This window comes from Barbus barbus (genome assembly GCF_936440315.1).
Source record: "Barbus barbus genome assembly, chromosome: 1".
In the NCBI taxonomy this organism is placed as follows: Eukaryota; Metazoa; Chordata; class Actinopteri; order Cypriniformes; family Cyprinidae; genus Barbus; species Barbus barbus.
The window spans coordinates 12,192,806-12,212,496 of NC_136729.1; the positions used below are offsets into that span (position 1 = coordinate 12,192,806).

At 38.5% G+C, this 19,691-nt stretch overlaps 2 protein-coding genes across 2 annotated transcripts; both read right to left on the bottom strand.

The window, feature by feature from the left end:
* Positions 1 to 2,316: 2,316 nt before the first annotated feature.
* LOC306872413 (transmembrane protein 179B-like) lies at positions 2,317 to 7,444 on the bottom strand. The gene is made up of 5 exons (XM_079420945.1): positions 7,270 to 7,444; positions 5,570 to 5,760; positions 4,587 to 4,724; positions 4,402 to 4,480; positions 2,317 to 3,705 (listed from the first exon to the last, which is right to left on the bottom strand). Exons 1-5 carry the CDS (start codon positions 7,366 to 7,368, stop codon positions 3,550 to 3,552), a joined length of 663 nt encoding a protein of 220 aa, XP_079277071.1. The 5' UTR covers positions 7,369 to 7,444; the 3' UTR covers positions 2,317 to 3,549.
* A 504-nt stretch (positions 7,445 to 7,948) lies between these two features.
* On the bottom strand, positions 7,949 to 12,535 carry prox3 (prospero homeobox 3). The gene is made up of 5 exons (XM_079418048.1): positions 12,351 to 12,535; positions 9,948 to 11,478; positions 9,240 to 9,347; positions 8,672 to 8,872; positions 7,949 to 8,584 (listed from the first exon to the last, which is right to left on the bottom strand). The coding sequence occupies exons 2-5, from the start codon at positions 11,442 to 11,444 to the stop codon at positions 8,396 to 8,398; spliced, it is 1,995 nt and encodes a 664-aa protein (XP_079274174.1). The 5' UTR covers positions 11,445 to 11,478; positions 12,351 to 12,535; the 3' UTR covers positions 7,949 to 8,395.
* Positions 12,536 to 19,691: the final 7,156 nt, after the last annotated feature.

Sequence of the window (19,691 nt, forward strand, 5' to 3'; positions counted from 1 at the left end):
CTTAACGGCTTATTTCATAATTTGTTGTGTAAGAATGTATTTTGACTGACTGATCAAACAATGAAAACATGCTTGCGATTCATTCATCACACTGCAACTGGAGGGTCAAGTCAAATGTATATTGACCTTTTCATTGCAGTGCCTCCCACAATTTCTAATGTTAATATGCTATCCAGACATGTCTACAGGTTTTACCTGTGTGTTTAGCCCTTGTCTGTAGAGCTGCTTTCTTATGTCACCGATTACGTTTAATGTTTTTAAGTCTAAGTCCCCCTTAGGTCCAATATTACTTCATAAAGACTGTGTTAAAGTTTGTGGAGGTCAACATACCTGGAACAACAGCAGTGATAACGAAACGCCATCGATAAACCAATCTGAATTGAGCACAGTTTGTATTATAGTGCTGCTATTACATGTTTCCTAATAGCTCGGGATTAATATTTATTTGTAAGAACTTTTCTCTTTTAGTCCTTATAGTCTACTTTACATTCAAAAGGAACACAAATTGTAAATAGAATCATGTTATGAAAATGCCTCTCTCAGTCTGTGCCTGTCTCTCTCATAATCCTGTCGTATTTCATTTGAGGTGAAGTAGATATAAGCCACTCGTTTGAGAAAATCACGGATTTAACAGTCACGCTGAATCACTCAGAGACAGCAAGCAGAAAACTGCATGACCAAGACAGAAGGAAGTCTGGTAAGTCTGGTACCTCATCTGATTAATGTGGAATGTAATTTGCGTTTTTGAGCTGTCTGCGTTCAACTGTAAAACGCATTTTCACTTTGACCGAGTGTAAATGCTCGACTCATGTCTGCTATGCATTTAATGACCGTCCTTGGCAAGCACTATAAATCATCCATACTTTGGGACGCAGCTTTTGAGTTTAGCAGATGTAGAATGTATTTGATGCACAAGAAAAACGAGTCATCTAAATTTTTGGTCAAAATTTAGAAGTAGACAAGTGAATATATGTCTAAAAATGATTTTACAAAATATATAGGCCTATATATTTTATAACCACCAAAGTTTTATCTTAAAGGGATAGTACACCCAAAAATTATAATTGTCATTAACTCACCCTCCTGTTGTTCAAAACCTGAATGAGTTTCTTCTGTTGAACACGAACACATACACACACAGAAATAATGTGGGTGACCAAAGTTTATGGTAGCCTTTGACTTCAATAGCATTTTTTTTTTCAATACTATGGAATTTTCCAGAAATGTGACAATTAAGTATATTCTATTCTGTTCTAAGTCAGTGGCTACCACCAGCAACTGTTTGGTGATTCACATTCTTCAAAATATCTTGTGTTCATCAGAAAAAAATAAACTTTGCTATTGCCTTTATTTTATTTTAGATTAAATAAATACAGTCTTGGTAAGCACGATACATTTTTCAAAAGACATCAAAATTTTTAACCCCCTGTAGGACATTCCTTCATTCCTCAGTTCATTTTCAGTCTTCACTCATGGCCATGCTCTCCTCTTTCTCTCTGCCAGATGATGACTGAGATAGTAAAGGCCCAGACCGATTCAGTGGTGTCCGAATACAAACACAGTGCAAGGAGCGCAGCACAGAGCTGACTGTGGCTGCAGTGGAGCTGCACGAGGAGACCCAAAGCTTGCGCGAACAGTGTGAGGCCACACAGCTGGACATGGCCCACCTCCGAAGGACACTAGATGAGCTTCTGGACACAAAACACGCCTACGAGGCCCGTGAGAGACAGACCCGAAAACTTAGCAAGCAGCTTTAAAGAAAGAGTACAATTTTAATGGACATACAGCTTAGAATTGCCAGAAAGCAACGTACGAGAATAAGAGTACAATGTAAAAAAGTTATTTATATAATTTAATTATATAAATAAAGTTTTACTGAGAGAAAACAATGCAGTCCTCTAATAACTGTACAAGCTTTCCTGCACTATTTAATGGTGAATATTAAAGGAAAAGTTCACCTAAATATTAAAATCTACTCTCAGGCCATTTAAGAGGTTTCATACAAACATGCAGTGTCCTGCTTTCCGAGATATTAATTGATGGACTGGAGTTGTGTGGATTACTAGTGATGCTTTTATCAGTTTTTTGTTTTTGTTTTACTCTTATTCTGACGGCACCCATTCACTGCAAAGGATCCATTGGCGACCAAGTGATGTATCGCATTAATATCTTCAAATCTGTTAATATGTAGAAACAAACTACATCTTGCCTCAAATTGTATGAAAAATATTTTAAAGTAAATCAAATCTTTACATTAAAAATATCAAAGTCATCATCATGCATCTTTAATATATAGACATAGTGAGACCATAAGCACTTGGTTGATGAATTTAATTGCTTTGAAATGTTCACACAGTGATAAACTCTGTCATAGTGGGTTATACAACAGATTTAGTATTCATAAAAAACATCAGTGCATAATCCATAACCAGCAGTTCTAAAACAAAAGTAGCAAGTTAAATGAAAATGTACAAAAAGTTGCAGAAAAAGGGGAGAAGAAATGATTCGATGATGATGAAGCATTTAGTGGACACTGGACCTGGACACTGTGTTGCCGGGATGGGCGGAAGGACACTGTGTTTCTGAGGACTTTAGTGCTGTGGGCAGCACCATGGATTTGGCACTTCGCCTATGGAAAGCGGATACCATCACAGGCCAAATTATGGATTTATGTCCCTGTCATCCCAAACACACACACACACACACACTCCTACCTCCCGTGGCTGTGTGCAGGAAAAAGCCATTAAAAAAATGACATCTCTACTGGGCACAAGATTAATAGCAAACACTCTCAGAAAGACACTCTCAAGCAGTTTTGCTCATGTTAAGGACACCAAGGACTATGAGTAGGAGAAATTAAGGGGGGGGGGGGGCACTTATGGGAGATTCCTGGCCCACAAAATAGGCACATGAGCACGTCTAATGGGATTTATGGAGTAATTCATAAAATAGACAGCAGAGGGCGAAAATGTTGTACATTAACAAAGAGCAGGTTTAAGTTAAAAGTTACAGTACAGTGGTTAACTTGGTTTGACTCCAGGTCAGTTAGGTTCAATTTAATGGTTGTTATTCTACAAAAGTCTTTGAATTGACATATGTACTCATGAAATGTTTTAGCCAGAGAGTCATTGTGTAGAAATATAAAGCCTTTATTGAAGATTTGAGTATGAACTCCTCAAGTTTATTTTTGATATTGTTTTGACGCTTATGAAAACACTGACAATGTTGTCAGATTTGATCTCTTTACATAAAGCGTTGTCTCAATCAGTTCAGGTCACACCACCAATCTGGCAACCACACACTATCACCTGCCAGGTCTGTGCTGCCAGCCACAGATCAGTAACCATGGCAACTAACCCTTGGCAATCCTAGTGAACAAAATCAAGACCGTATACTGAAGCTGCCAAAATCCTCTCGGCTCAGCTACCCAACTGCTAGCCAGCAGTGCGATTGTCAATGCGAGCGTATATATGTGTGAGTGAGTGTGTTCAAGCAGCACATAAGACTGTTTTAGTGTGGAGCGACATAAATTAGCTGTCTCTCTCTTCACTAAGAACGTCCTGGGCGGTTGAAGAAGGGCTCTGATTCAGAAGGGGTCACTGGTGTGTCCTCTCCTTCTGACTGGATTTCTGACCCTTTGTTACGCTGGACTAGGACCAGAACTGCTATGATCAACCAAAAGAAGAAATTCACCCATACTGCTGTCTGAGAGAGAGAGAGAGAGAGAGGAAAAAAGTTTCTTAAATATGATGCTAGGGAGAAAAAAAAAAATTATAAAAAAAATATATTTAAATTTTTAGGACTTTGTAATTAAAGGCATTGCATTAAAATCATGCATATCATTTGATGATATGGAATGATCATATTTTTTTTAATTGCCATGCCTGAAATTTCAACTCAAACTTAAAAATAAAAATGTTTTGTGGGCCATTGTAATTACAGACATCGCATAATAAAATAATTATAATAATTAAAATAATGAAATAAAATATAATAATTTCATTATATAATATGATCTTATTTTTTTAATTGCCATGTATCAAATTTCACGTTTTAGGTTTTGTTTTGCTATTTTTTGTACCTCATAAATTATATTAGAATGATTTCTGAGGGATTATGTAACTCTAAAGTAATGGCTGCTATCATTTTTTCTAGCTAGTTGCCGAAACATTTCTCATTTCAAATCATTACAATAGAAAATTAAATTGTAATAATTCTGTTACAATATTAAGATTTTTTTTTACTTTTTGAAAAAAAAGCTAATATATATAGCTTTTTTTTTCAAAAAGCTAAATAAAATTTGAATATACACACACATACATATATACATACCATTTTTAAGTTAATAGTGCTATTATAGTATCTCAATGTGTTTGTGATCAAGGTTTGTAGCTACAGTACCTCTGCACTGTGTAGTCTGGAGTAGAACTGACTCCCACTTATAGGGCTCATCCAAGGCTTATTTTGTGCTTCTTCACACCTGCAAATGCACAAAACCTACAAGTCATTTATGGTTGTCATCATGGTCAATACTATCTGCCAGCACTAATCAAAAGCTATTACAGAGGTCTCTCGCTCACACTCACCTGTTTATATTTCTCACTGTTTGAGTCACTGAGTCACACAGTCGGTCTCGGCCGATTTTCAGGATGCATCCCGTCACCAAGAGGAAGAAGAGGAAGACTCCAGACAAGCCAAGAGTAACATTCATCCATAATTTCTCTCTGATATAAGACAATATTGCACAATGTTTGCATTACATTTTAGAAAAAATATGTTGCCATTAATAATTTTTTTTTATCTTAATGTGTTTAAACAGAGTTTATTTTTCTGAGTATTCAGAAGTTAATGAAAAACACTTCATCATATCAATGTTTTACATCCTGAGAGTACAAGGACTGCTTTAACATCTCTTACTGAATTTGAAATTAATTTTTTTCCCTACATTTAATAATGGTGCATTGAGAGGATTTTTATCATTTTGTTTAGATCATAATGTATTAACAGCTTGTTATAAAGATATATACACACACACTACCATTTAACTGTTTGAGGTCACCAATATTTTAATATTGGTATTAATATTTTTGCTCACCAAGGCTGCATTTATTTGATTAAACTACAGTAAAAACAGTAACAGTGAAATATTATTACAGTTTTAAATGTGTTTTCTATTTTAATATATTTTATATTTTGATTTCCTTCAGAAATCATTCTAATGTGCTGATTTGGCATTTAAAAAACATTTCTTATTAATACCAAATCTGAAAAAAAAAATTCATCTAAAATTGTATTTTTTGTAACATTATTTAAGTCATTTCCATCACTTTTGATCAATTTAATGCATCGTTACTTAAATACAAGTATACATTTCTTTTTAAAAAATCTTACTGACCCCAATGTCACATATCTAAATACTAACTAACAGCTTATTTTTATGAGTTTGCATCATGTCCGTTTATGGTTCCATTCATGGCATAACAGGAAACAGAGGTACCTTCAGATAACCTCTGTTCTCATTCCTCAACCAAACTCACTAGCACGTGATTTACTGTATTCCTGGACATACCTTTTCACCTCGCCGTCAACACAGGCCATGTAGATCCAGTAGAGAGTGAGAGAAAAGCAGAAGATGGCCACACACACTGAGATGGCTGACACAAAGTAACAAAGGGAAGGAGAACTGGATGAAAGCACACCGATGAATGAAGAGTTCAGATGAACTGAACCGTACAGCATGCACTTCCCATCAAAACTGCCCTGTTTAAGTGAAAAAAGAAAGATAAAACTGTTATAAACATGCATCTTATGACCAAAGTAAACACTTCTCATGAATGAGGTACAACAAACAGCTAAAAGTAAAGGGGAAAAAAAGAGCCGTTTAAATTTTTTATTCATTTTCTATGGGGTTTACCTTTTTTCTGTACACAATTAATTTAAAAAAAAAATCATAAAGGCTAGAAAGGGTAATGAGATTACTTCACATTATGCTAGGAAAGTCCAAATTATGTTACTTAAAAATAATGCACCGAATATCAACTTAATAAATTGTCAAATTATGATATTGTTTTGAATTTGGTAGGTTAATTGAATGTTCAATAGGCCTACCTCAAAGTCAAAATTAAGGGGTGGAATACAGATATTTGGGAATTTCAAACTACGGTAGATACTTTTCATGTTTAATGTGTTAGATAATAGTTTATGTTGTATCAAAAAAACATGGAATTTGTGCCTCTAATGCTTTAAAATAAAATACATCAGAAGTATACTTTATTACAGTTTTTTTCAACGACTTACATTTTCAAAACTTCACCTCTTTTTCAAAACTTTACACACAAATCCAAGAATTGCACACACAAAATGAAAAATGCCTCACATCTCTTGCAAAATGAAGAACTGCATTCAAAATATCACAAACACACCTCAAAAACAAACACCTTTGCCATAATATTAATTCCTGTTTATTTATTTTTGTATGTTGCATAGAGAATTGTGTTGTGTTTTGCAAATAGTGTTGAAAACTGAGTCAAAGGCAGAGAATTGGTGGATGGTTTTGCAGATTTGGTGTGCTTCTGGTGTTTGAGTGTCAGCTTTCAGAAATCATGTGACAAGTAAAACACAGTACTATAAAGACCATCATTCTTGGTGGACAATATCTGTACTGATATTTTTTCCCCACTCCTTCATTCTTTTCCCTGAGCTAGCAGGATGAAACCTGACTGAGGAGCCTTCAAACACTTTAATTTTACACTCTTTTTCTGCTCATTTGGGCTTTAATAAGCAGATTCTAAGATGGTCACATGACAGACAAAAAGTGAAGAGAGTGACAGAAATGGAAGCTTATGTTTAGTTGCTTCTCCTGTCACGCTATCAGTTTCTCTTCACTTCCGGGTTTTACTTTTAAAAACGTATTAGTTCAGCATGGATACATACACTCGACGCTTTTAAATCATTTTTAAAAGCATTCCTAATCTAACTTTCTTAAGTCACATGACTCCGACGATTCTGAGAGCAACTCGTGAGAGTGCAAACACAAAATAACTCCAGAGAGAAAGTTACGATTTCACATGTCGAAGGAAAAACACCAAAAAGCATTTCCTGCAATGAACTGCGCAAAAAAAAATAGCTGTAATACTGGAAACAAGTTTTTATTCAACGTTATTACAGTTTGAAACATGCATTTTGCCGTGTTTCCGAGCGCAAAGCGCCGTGTAACACCAAGGTGAAGTCTGCTATAGTTTTCCATGTGAAATAACAAGCAGCAGATACCTGTGAGATTGTAACAGAGGCGGCTGTGATGATCCCGCAGATAAAACAGCTGGCGTATAACAGCAGCTCCAGCAGCAGCAGAGGCCTCAGCAGCGCCATAAGAACTCCGCACTGTCTTTAATCAGCCGCGGCGGCGCACAGACACACTCATGAGCTAACAACAATCATGTGATCCAACCACATTCCCTTGCGTTCCTCTTAAGTATAGCATTAAAATAGGTTACAATTATGATAATGACCATACCACCTTATTTTAGTCAATACAAAATTATTTTGAGTGTTTTACCTGCTTCTAACTAGATTAACTATGATTATACCAAGACCTTTTCACTTGTAAATTAATTTTTAGTTTCAGTCAAGATCACTCCACGCAGCAAAAAAGCCCTTACACGTCCAACAATTAGTCAACCAATCTTGAATGTAAAACTATACAAATCTAGTATTGATAATCTGTATTGACTGCATTCCACTGCTGTCAGGTGTTTGGGTTTAGCTTCAGGGTAACTGTCAGTTTCATCGTTTGAGAGCCAGGGTCTCTTTACTCTCTCTCCCACAGTAGAGCTTATGAAATGTTCATGTTGTTTAGTGTACTCGGCCTACAGTAATATGTCATGTAAGGCTGCATATGCATTTTACAATATGCTTTTAGCACTAAATTGTAGCATTGACTGACAGCAAGGAGTGTTTGACTTATTTTATTACACGAGACCACAGGTTCACAGAAACTCAGCAACATTACATAACAAGTAACAAGTAATATAAAAAATCATAAGCCAACCAGGCCTGCATTTTCAGATAAATTAATAAGCATTAATATAACAGCAAATAAAATGAGAACATTTTTTTCCATTTCCAAAGCAGAATGCTTTTCAGTGCCTACTGGAATAATGCTGGACTAAAGTAGAATTATCAGTCAGATAATGTTTAAACAACTAATACTTTAGAGCATTGTGATGATGATAATAAACCACTTATTCAACGTTCTCAATCTTTACAGCACAGTTTTGAATTTTCTTAGTTCTTAGCCATTAATTAAAATTGTTAACTGTTCTGTGCACACGTATGATATAAATCTGTGCACAGTGTTTTTATGAGGCTGTGCATGTGTGTGTGTGATAAACTCTATTTAACCCATCCGGTAAGAGTCCGTGGGGCAGCCGGGCAGACAGAAGCTGTCAGGCACTGGGCTGTCTAATTTACAGATGATCTTGTAAATGGCCTTCTTCCAGCATGGATCAGCATCCCGACCATTCTGTATGGCAGAGAAAAACTCCCTCAGGGCCACCTCAGATACCTCCACAAACCTCTCTGGAACCTAGAAAACGCACATGATGTTTATACACAATTAAACAGTTACATGCACCACTCGAGCCTTTACACACATGCACATGCACACACTGACCTGGTAATCATTGCTCTTATTGTAGTGCATGTTGAGAATGCGGTAGAGCTCAGTGTCTCTGCCCAGGCGGAGTGCTCTTTCCCTGGCAGATGCAAGCCCCTCTCTGGCTGCCTGACGGGCAAAGCGCTCCATCTGGATATAGAAGAACTCCCGGAAGTTACTGAACCACTTAATCAGCTGGGAGGTGACACAGCGATTGAACTGTGTAGAGAGGAACACAGGAAAAACAGAAACGGCAAGTTAATTCCGGCAGCATTCCAAAGATGGCATATAATGATTGTAAGCACATTTTAAGACACTGTGTGAAGTTTAACATAAAAGACACCAATACAGCTTTAATATAATACACAATTTCAATAAAAAGTTCCATAGATATTCATTTATTATAAATGCAGGAACATTTTCTCACTGTTCTAATTGAGCCAAAGTGTTTCAAAAGGAAACCATGCCACACTGCTGTATATAGGTCAGCGTAAATTCATTCAATAAGTCATTAGCCCATATATTTTGTGCATGTTATGCATACACAGCTATACGATTTTGTATCCAGGATATGAATGATGCTCACTTTGACATCAGGGAAATATGTCTTGAGTGTGCTGGAGCTGGGGTACCGTGTGTAGAAGAACAAGAGTTTGGCTTTCTTCAGGTGGCTTGGAGAGAGACCTTCCTGAGAGTGTAGATGGTTAAGGAACGTTTGATACAAACAAACAAATAAATGTATTCTACCATTCAAATGTTAGGGGACTGCAATATTTTTTTTAATGAATTTTTAAGTAAATGTCTCATGCTCACCATGGCTATTTAACCAAACATACTGGGAAAACTGTAATATTGTGAAATATTATTGCAACTTAAAATAACTGTTTTCTATTTTATTTGTTGCTGTAATGACATAGCAGAATATTTAGCAGATATTACGCCAGTCCTCAGTGTCACATGATCCATCAGAAATCATTCTAATGCCGATTTGCTACTTAAGAAACATTTCTTATTATTATTAGTGTTGAAAACAGTTGTGCTGCTTAATATTTTTGTGAAAACCGTGAATTGTTTTTCTTCAGGATTCCTTGATGAATAGATGATTCAAAAGAACGGAATTTATTTGAAATATTGTGTGACATTATAAATGTCTTCACTGTCAATTTAAAACATCCATGCTGAATATAACTATTAATATCTTTAAAAAAAATCTTAGTGATCCTAAACTTTTGCACAGTAGTGTATATATATTTATACATGTGTATCTATTTTCACAGCATTTATAAAAGGATATTGACCCAGCAGCAAGATAGAGTGCTCCATCTCCTCCATCCACCACTCCTGCTCCGCCTCCTCTCATTACTACTTCCCTCGCTCTATCCGACGGAGAGGGGTCTAGCTGGCCCAGCAACGGGAGGGGTGGGAACGCAGAGTTGTGTGAACGGAAGTCCATGAAAGACTCAGACAGGCAGTCCTTATGAAGAGGCAAACTGGAGAGGGAGCGGGTAAAGAAATTCTGCATGGTGTAATGAAGAAGGGGCAGGGGAACGGGGTTGTCTGGGGCATAGGAGGGCAGGAAGTGCTCTTTGCTCCTAGGGGGTAAAAGAGCTGGGAGAGGAGGCTGGGGTAGTGGAGCGAGGCTGGGATTGGCTTGAGGGAGGAGAAGGTCCTTGTGTATACTCTGAGCAATAAGGGCCCTCTTGTCTTGAGGACTCTTTGTGACAAGTGGTAATGCTTCCACCTGCTCTGCCGCATGAGTTCTCGGCCTCCGGTCTGGGTTTAGATCCAACGTCATGCTGGTTTCTTGAGGAACGGTGGTGGATATGACTGCCAAGGGGTCGGTTTCGGCATAGAGGCGGACAACTCTGTCGATAACTTGAGCCACAACATTTGCTAGCTCTTGTTTTAGAGCTTGAGCAAACTTCTGCCCTCCTTCTGCGCTCTCCCACTCACCTCTGACCAGGCTGCATCCCAGCCACACCTGATCGCCATTTAACTCCAAATCCAGGTCCACGGAGGTCTCTGGAAACATCCCGGCATTCCCATTGGTTTCATTGGGTTTCTTAGAGGAACAGCGCGGAGGAGAAAATCCACTGCCAATGAGCGGATCATCGCTGTCGGAAAACATCTCCGCAACCTCATCGAGATTGATCGCCCCATTCTCTTGTTCTTCCTCGTCATCCGCCTGCCCTCCGTACACTTTCCACACCTTGCGTTGGAGTTCAAGAAGTTTCCCTCTGGTTTCCTCCAGCTGGAGTTTCAGTTCTTGCCGCTGTCGCTTCCTACCTTCCCTGCTTTCCCTCCTGTTCCCTTGTTCTGCTGCCTTCCTCTCGTCCATTCTAACTGAAGCAGTACCCTTCCTCCCCCTCTTCCCTTCTCTCCTCGTTTCTTCTTTGCTTCTAGCTGCCGAGTCCATCCTGAGTCTCTTAACTCTTGCAAAATCCTGCCCCCAATCGCCAGGCTCGGGAGCCGAACCTTGCCCCCGTTCTCCAGGACAGCGCTGCGAAGATGCCATAGCCCCAACGGCAAACTCTCTTTTCCCAAACACATCCTCCTCACTTACATCATCATCTACCAGAAGCCCAGGGAACAAGCCTTGGCGCTGTCGTAAACTACCCCACCTTTGGGACACGCTGTTGGGGTGCATGAGAGGGGAGAAGAGCGGGTGGGAAGAGAGGCTGCCGGGGGAAAATCGGTGGCTTGAGGGGTTGGAATCTGGCAGGCTGCGATACAGTTCAAAGGGACACATCTGGGAAGGCTGCTGATGAAATCGATCCGAAGGGGAATCCATAGCCCCCTTTTCCGTTCTGATCTGGTTTCAGGATCTTTAAAGAGAATAATAAATGCATAATCGTAGACAAAAAAATATGCAGCTATTTGGACAGGTTTAAAAATTGTTCATAATCCTCTCATTGTTATCAGCATCATCATCGGCTCTTTTTTTCCTCTCTGCATGTGTGCGTTATCTATCCGCTGACAGCTGTACCCTGTGTTTGTTCAGACTGTTGACTCTATTGCTCTCATCCTTCATTCTCTCTCCCTCTCCCACACACATACTCAGCACAACACAAATGCATGGATGGTGAGACAGTAAATATTTTAATGAGATTACTATAGTCCCAAAGCTCTAAATTTGCATTTTAACTTAATTCATACCTTGTAGTACTAAACAGAGTTTTGTTTATAGATAGATAGATAGATAGATAGATAGATAGATAGATAGATAGATAGATAGATAGATAGATAGAGAAAAACTCCTAAAATCAGATTCTATCCTAAAATCAGATTAATAGAAATTACTCTCCTAAACTGACGCTTATGCCTTTTCCTCATTGGCACAAATGCCACAGATGTCATCGGATTACTGCTGGAATATAAAGCCGTTTAACTGCCGTGAAAAAAATCCCTCACGGATAAATGATAGAAATTGATTTGCGTTCATTACTGACACACTAACCAACTCGCCGTAAATAATATCGCAGAGTTCACATCAAAGTTTTCTTCTCGTTGTGGAGACGGATAATACCGGTGCAGAGCGGACATTTGTAAACTCCGCGCGCTCGTGTCGCAGATTCATTAACAGATAAACTGATGAGGCGCGTTTGACAAGGACAAACAAATACGCACAGGTCACAAAAGGTAAAAAAAAAAAAAAAAAAAAAAAAAAAAAAGGTACAGAAAAATATCTGAAACTTACAAAACCGTCAGTCAGAAAGCATCCCCGGTCGGTCGCTGTCCTGTCGTGTTATATTTCGGTCTCGTCGAGGTGTCCGCTGGTCACCGGCAGTATCAGCGTTAAAAGCGCCACCGAGTTTCCTGTTATTGCTGTCGCTCCTGTCTCGCGCTGTCCATCTCTCATCCTCGCGCACCCTATCAGCCAGTAGGCGTCGAGGCGTGAGGGAGGGATGTCCGCTGCCCCGGTGCGCGCGCACTCACACACACACTCTCACACACACACGCGTTGGTTTTTGTGGTTTATGGGGACTCTCCATAGGCGTAATGGTTTTTATACTGAACAAACTGTGTGTGCTATTGCCCTACACCAACCCTACACCTAAACTTAGCCCTCACAGGAGACTTTGTGCAATTTTAGATTTTCAAAAAAACACCATTTAGTATGTTTTTTAAGCCTTTTGAATTACGGGGACATAGGCAGTGTCCTCATAAACCACCTTCATATTGTAATACCTCTGGCATACCCATGTCATTATACAAATTTGTGTCCTCATAAACCACATAAACACGCACACGCACACACACACACACACACACACACACACACACACACACGCACACACACACGGTTTACTGTTCCTCTCTCACACACTCTCCACGTGGGGCAACTATTTGGTTATGAGCCTGCACCAATCAAAAACGACCTGATTTACTAAAATAATCAGATGTACATATATGGGAAGTATACCATGGTGACCTTTTTTTTCCTGACAAAATTACTTGTTAATATTTTTAATTAATGACTGATTATTCATCTGATCTCATTCAAATAATTTAAGAAGCTTTTGGTTTCATCTTAAATCATAAATCCAATTGGAATTATGATTGAAAGTGATTCTAAAAGGAAAGAACAGAGAACTTTTCTTAGAACAGAACACACAGATCTCTCTTTTTTTTTGGTACATAAAGCTCACCACAGAACATTGTTCACATATCCTATAGGATAGGGGAAGTTGTGGCCTAATGGTTAGAGAGTCGGACTCGTAATCCAAAGGTTGCGGGTTCGAGTCTCGGGCCGGCAGGAATTGTAGGTGGGGGGAGTGAATGTCCAGCGCTCTCTCCACCCTCAATACCACGACTGAGGTGCCCTTGAGCAAGGCACTGAACCCCCGACTGCTCCCCGGGCGCCGCAGCATAAATGGCTGCCCACTGCTCCGGGTGTGTGTTCACGGTGTGTGTGTGTGTGTGTGTGTGTTCACTGCTGTGTGTGTGCACGTTGGATGGGTTAAATGCAGAGCACAAATTCCGAGTATGGGTCACCATACTTGGCAGTGTGTCACTTCACTTCAAAATGCCCCTGTACTACACTAATGCCCAACAGTTTGGGGTCAGTAAGATTTTATTTTACTTCTTGAAAGAAACACTTTTATTCTGCAAGGATGCATTACATTGATCAAAAGTGAAAGTAAAGATTTATATAGTTATATATAAATGTTCTAGCTATTAATTAAAGAATCCTGAAAAATTATGCAAAACAACGATTTTCATCATTGATAATAATAAGTGTTTCTAGAGCAGCAAATCAGTATATTAGAATGACTTCTGAACGATCATGTGGCACTGAAGACTAGCGTAATAGCTGCTGAAAATTCAGCTTTGCATCAAATAAAAATGACCTTTAAAAAAATATTAAAATGGGAAACAATTATTTTTATAATATTACACAATAATAATGTTTCACTGTATCTTTGATCAAACAAATGCAACCTTGTTGAGCATAGGAGACTTCTTTCAAAAACACGCATATATCTTACCAAGCCAATCTTTTGAACAGTAGTGTATATATCACAAGAAATGCAAAGAAAATCTTTCACAATTTTAAACTCTTTATAGCTCATTTAAATGTCTAGTAAGACATTATTAAAATCAATTACATGCAAAAAGGGTTCCAAAAAAAATCCTTTATCCCCCAGGAACATATCTGCTTCTCTAAGGATTCTATTTCTGTTTTCACTGGAATGCTTTAGGAGAGGTTCTAAATAATAGAACTCTAATAGGAACTGTGCGCACATTCTTTTAGGTTTTTTTTTTTTTTTAAATGTAATTTTCTCCTCATTTTCTTTTTCATGACAATTATGACTAATACCGCATAAGAGCAATATTATAGTAACACTGACTGTAGCATGTTGGAAAGATTAAAATTTTTGTAGAACTGATTGTTTTGAGAGAGGATGGATATTTACTATGTGCATAAAAATGGTAGATAATAGGCTGATACATAATATACACAATATTTCAGAACTAAAGGGTCTGTTTTTTGTTTTACGAAATTAACTTTTTTGATTACGTATTTCCCCAAACATGTACCCTATGAGACTATGCCAAGGCCAGAATGAAAAAGCAGCAACAGAGCTCTTCATAATCAGAGACTCCTCCACCCCTCAATGTGTGAAAGCTGATTATCGGTCCCTCCACTCCTCTTCATGGTACCCCTTCTCTCTCTTTCATTGTTTCCATCACTCCCTCTCTCCCCCACTTCAATGAAATACCCCCAACCAACCAAACTGTTCACAATAACCACTGGCTCCTGTTGTTATGGAAACAAGAAATGTGACACAAAGCCTTATTAATAAAAGGTGCTTGCGACTATAGAGCGATCCAAGTAATCAAATGTAATTGAAAGGCTGTTTTAAAAACACAAGTATTGGACAGTCACAGTAAAGATAGGACATTAACACACCCTCCAAACTTTGACAAGTGGCGTTAACGCTAAACGGATTCCTGTTTGTTTCATTTCTGACTCAATTTATTTCTCTGTAAAAACAGACTAAGTGTGCAACGTAGGTGTTAAATTCCTTGCTAAATTCTGTAAACATACACACACCTTTTGTAAGGTCAGGCCGAAAGGCTTTTGAACTACATTAGCAACTCACACTGAATCCTTTGAACCGAAGCCAAATGACAGCAAACAATATTAAAATGCATGAGCAATTCTAACAAAGAGCTATGAAATACACCAAAGCCATTTGCGAGCAGTGTTTTAAAAATGCCACACGAATGTCGATCCTTTCAAATGGTGGGAGACATATCAAAATGTCTCATTTGAATGAGTCACGATCAAACATATTGCATTATGAGTCTGTAATATGCGTGGAATGAAAATGCGGTATCCAGCGGGGCGAGAGAGAGAGAGAAAGCAGGAGTGGAGATAGACATTTGAGGGGGTCGATGGACAGGCAAAGTGTTTGCCCATTGGCCGCCTCTGAGGGAAAGTGTGTATGTGAGGAAAGAGCACTCACACATTCAGCCTTGGGCAAGGTGACTGAGGAGAGACAGTGAGTGACAACTGCAGTTGAACTAGAGGATATTCAATCTGAAGGGACAGAATAATGAATCCAGTCCTCGAGAATTAGTCAAAACCCCAGGGAAGACAAATCCACACAAGCAGGATGTCAGTGTTTATAGTATATAAAAAAAGAGGATATTATCTATAGATGGATATATAAGCCAGGCTGATTAAATGGGAGATATTTTGAGATTAGTAGACAATAACTGTGCAGGATGACCAAAAACGGTTATTTTACTAGTGTCAGGATAAAAGAAAATTACGAAAAGCTTTATGCACATCATGCACGTTTTCAGATTTAGTGACCTTAACAATAAGGTTTTGCTTGTTAGTCTTAAAATGAATGAATTTGGCATCATTGTTTCAGTTTTACTTGCCATTACTTTGTTATTGTTTGTACAAATTGTTATCAGTTTTTGATAGAAAAGGTTTCAAAGCCATTTTTGTCAGTGTACTGTAACAAAAAAATATATATTTTTTAAAAGAAATCTCTTTTGTGCTCACCAAGGCTGCATTTATTTGATCAAAAATAAATAAATACATGCATACATACACAATTTATATACAAAAAACAGAAATATTATTACAATTTAAAATGACTGTTTTCTATTTTAATATATAATAAAATTTAACTTATTCCTGTGATTTGTTTTTATTATTTTTACAGTCTTCAGTATCACAATCTTTCAAAAATCTTCTCATTTGCTGATTTGATGCTCAAGAAACATTTCTTATTATCAATGCTGAAAACAGTGTGCTGCTTTATATTTTGTGGACACCTCTTTTATTCAGAAGGTTGTTCAAAATGACAACTTTACTTTGAAACATAAACCTCTTGTAACATCATAAATATCTTTACTGTCACTTTTGATCAATTTAATACATCCTTGCTGAATAATAGTATTCATTGTTTTAAAAAAAACAAACTCAGTGACCCCAAACGTTTGAACAATTATCGGAGAGCACACATAAAATGATTATTTTTCGGCCTGTGAATTTTAGGGCTAATCATCTATATATCTGCATTATATCAGCTATCAGCACCCTGCTTTATAGATATCAGTCGAGCACTAAATTTAACCATCGCAGCACTGGATGCTGGATCCAGTCGAGCCCCTGTTTCAGCAGCTTTCTGATAAAACTCCTCTTTACTGAAGCTCTGTTTTGAGTTTACGCCTCTGACCTTGAGCTTCAGGAAATTGACAGCGGTAATGCACATTATTAAAACCGTGAGTGTGAGCATGTCTTCAGTGGATTGTCCTTGTCCTCTCAGCACCGCAAACATATTCTTTGATCTTTGACCGGAATGACTCACAATGCGGTGGAGAACCTCAGGAATACAATATAATGCACCGACTCGCGCGCTCAGATCCCACAGACGTGAGAAAACGCGCTCGCACGCACACAAAATTTCACTCCCTCTCAGTCTCTCCTCAGTACTCAGGTTGCAATTATCCTCTTTGGCTGGAGTGTTTTGATGGTATAATTGCTATGGACACTGAGGAGAGAGGGATTGGTGAGTGAGAGACAGAATGAGGGATGGAGAGGGGGAGAGAGGGACATGGAGAGCTGACACTCTCAGCATGCTAATGCCCAAACACACTCCATCTCCCCCCGTTTTCCTTTTTGTCACTCTCTTCATCACACACACACAGGTGCGGTAACCTCTCTCCATTCCACATTCTCTCCAGGCAGCCAAAACAGCAAATACACAAGCCCGACGGGAGAGCGAGAAAGAGAGAGAAAACGGCAGTAGGAGGGAAAAGAGAGGGATATTTTCCATCCACTGACAATAGAGATGATCCACGCTCATCCTCTGCTCATCCCTCAGTTCTTTCTGCTATGTAATCCTTTTTGTCCTTTATATTCGTTCATTCCCCTTTACCCCACTCCAGAAACAGAGCCAAAGTGCCTTAAACACGATGGCCCTGAGAGATGCTGATGTCTTGATCGAGTCTAGGCAAACCAGCGACATCTGGTGGAGGATTAAGAAACTGCACTCAAACTCACCTAGAATTTACATGACATCGAAATTGACCTATTCCTGGTGTTGTGCCCAATTCTGACCCCCGCCAGATTATTACCCCCCTAGTATTGGTAGGTTTAGGGTTATGTGTGGGGGAGGGGTTAGGATTAGGCAATCGGGTAATGATTTCAACGAGAGGGGGTGATAATTTGGCAGGGGTCGAAAATGGGCACAACACCGGTCCTACGGTGCACGATTCATCATCAGTTAGTCTTTCAAATGCCTTTTCTTTTTGTTTGACGTCACCTAGGCCGTGCTGGCTATTGGTTAATATTTAGCGATAATCAAAATTCAAAAAGCACTGAATGGATTGAACTGGAAAGGACGTGATGTGTGGCCAAGTATGATGACCCATACTCAGAATTTGTGCTTTGTATTTAACCCATCCAAGTGTGCACACACAGTGAGTAGTGAACACACACACACACACACACACACACCCCGAGCAGAGGGCAGCCATTTATGGGGAGCAGTTGAGGGTTCGGTGCCTTGCTCAACGGTCTCACCTCAGTCGTGGTCTCCACGACTGAGGTGAGACCGTTGAGCAAGGCACCTGAGGGTGGAGAGAGTGCTGGACATTCACTCCCTCCACCTACAAACCCTGCCGGACCTGAGACTTGAACCCACGATCTTTGGATTTCAAGTCCGACTCTCTATCATTACCACGACTGCCCCAGGCCATGACTAAATTCATTATGTTAAAGGATCAGTTCATCCAAAAAAAAAAAAAAATTTACTCATCCCCAGGCCATCCAAGATGTAGATGAGTTTTTGACAGATTTGAGGAAATTTAGCATCACTTGTTCATCAATGAATCGTCAGCAGTGAATGGGTGCCCTCAAAATGAGACTCCAAACAGCTGATAAAAACATCACAATAACTAGTCCATAATCCATAAAACACTTTCTTCAGTGAGAAAATCTATCGCCTGTTGTCCTCTTACATCAAAATCCATATTTATTAACTTTTTTTGCTTGTAAGCAATGCTTGATCTGTTCATATTTTTCTCCTGATTGAGAAAAGACAAATAATATAGAAGACTTGTATTTTAGCCAGAAGCAATAGTTTGAACTTAAAAAAAGAGTCTTCTTACAAACATGCAGTTTTCATCGTTTTATCAGCTGTTTGAACTCTCATTCCGACGGCACCCATTCATTGCAAATGATCCATTGGTGAGCAAGTGATACAATGCTAACTCTAAATCTCCAAATCTGTTCGATGAAAAGACAAACACATCTACATGGCCTGAAGGTGAGTACATTTTCAACTTGTATTGAACCTGGAACATTTATTTAAGCTACTGTTGTATAAGTTGCAGCTTGTTCGCCAATATCCCATGCAGCAATTTAATGCCAGCTATAGCTAATGTAATAAATGTAACAGCAATAATAGCCTCCCCAAAATGGAGCACACTGTTTCAGGAGTGGAGTAACCCCAATTACAATCAACTGCAAACTCAGGTATGGAACGCCCACCATCCAATTAGTTCCCACTGGAGGGAATCAAGTCCCTTCCAACATTCTGAATACACACTGAACATCCCATCCCGTTCCACCCTGAATGCCACATTACTGAAGTAAAATTGGTCACAAATGCCATTTCATGTTGATAATAACAATTTATATATTAAATTACTTATAATTTATCTTGTCAGTGTCTGTGCCTGCTTGACCATTTGTTGTGGAAAAATAAGGGAAGTGTGTTCAGCTAAATTAAATTAGTATTTTGTTAGATGGGTATAAAAAAGCTTAGTTTACCACGGCAGTTGTGTGAAGTCCTCCTCGTGTGATGACGTGCATGTGTGTGTGGTTGTATACACACATATATATATATATATATATATATATATATATATATATATATATATATATATATATAGAGTTGTTGTTTTTTTGGTGTTTGGCTTAGTGTTATGTTAGAATCATTATTATACTCTTCTACATTTTGTTCTTTAATATTTTTTATTGTTTTTAGCTTTATTTTTTGTTTTT

What these genes read in the sequence shown, in the direction of transcription:
- LOC306872413 (XM_079420945.1), bottom strand. Translation starts at nt 7,368, where the DNA reads ATGGCGCTGCTGAGGCCTCTGCTGCTGCTGGAGCTGCTGTTATACGCC. An exon ending in GTTGACGGCGAGGTGAAAAG is followed by an intron (nt 4,725 to 5,569) that starts GTATGTCCAGGA and finishes GTCTTATATCAG; the next exon opens with AGAGAAATTATGGATGAATG. An exon ending in ACAGTGAGAAATATAAACAG is followed by an intron (nt 4,481 to 4,586) that starts GTGAGTGTGAGC and finishes GTGCATTTGCAG; the next exon opens with GTGTGAAGAAGCACAAAATA.
- prox3 (XM_079418048.1), bottom strand. Translation starts at nt 11,444, where the DNA reads ATGGATTCCCCTTCGGATCGATTTCATCAGCAGCCTTCCCAGATGTGT. An exon ending in TCTATCTTGCTGCTGGGTCA is followed by an intron (nt 9,348 to 9,947) that starts ATATCCTTTTAT and finishes AACCATCTACAC; the next exon opens with TCTCAGGAAGGTCTCTCTCC. An exon ending in CATATTTCCCTGATGTCAAA is followed by an intron (nt 8,873 to 9,239) that starts GTGAGCATCATT and finishes CTCTCTACACAG; the next exon opens with TTCAATCGCTGTGTCACCTC.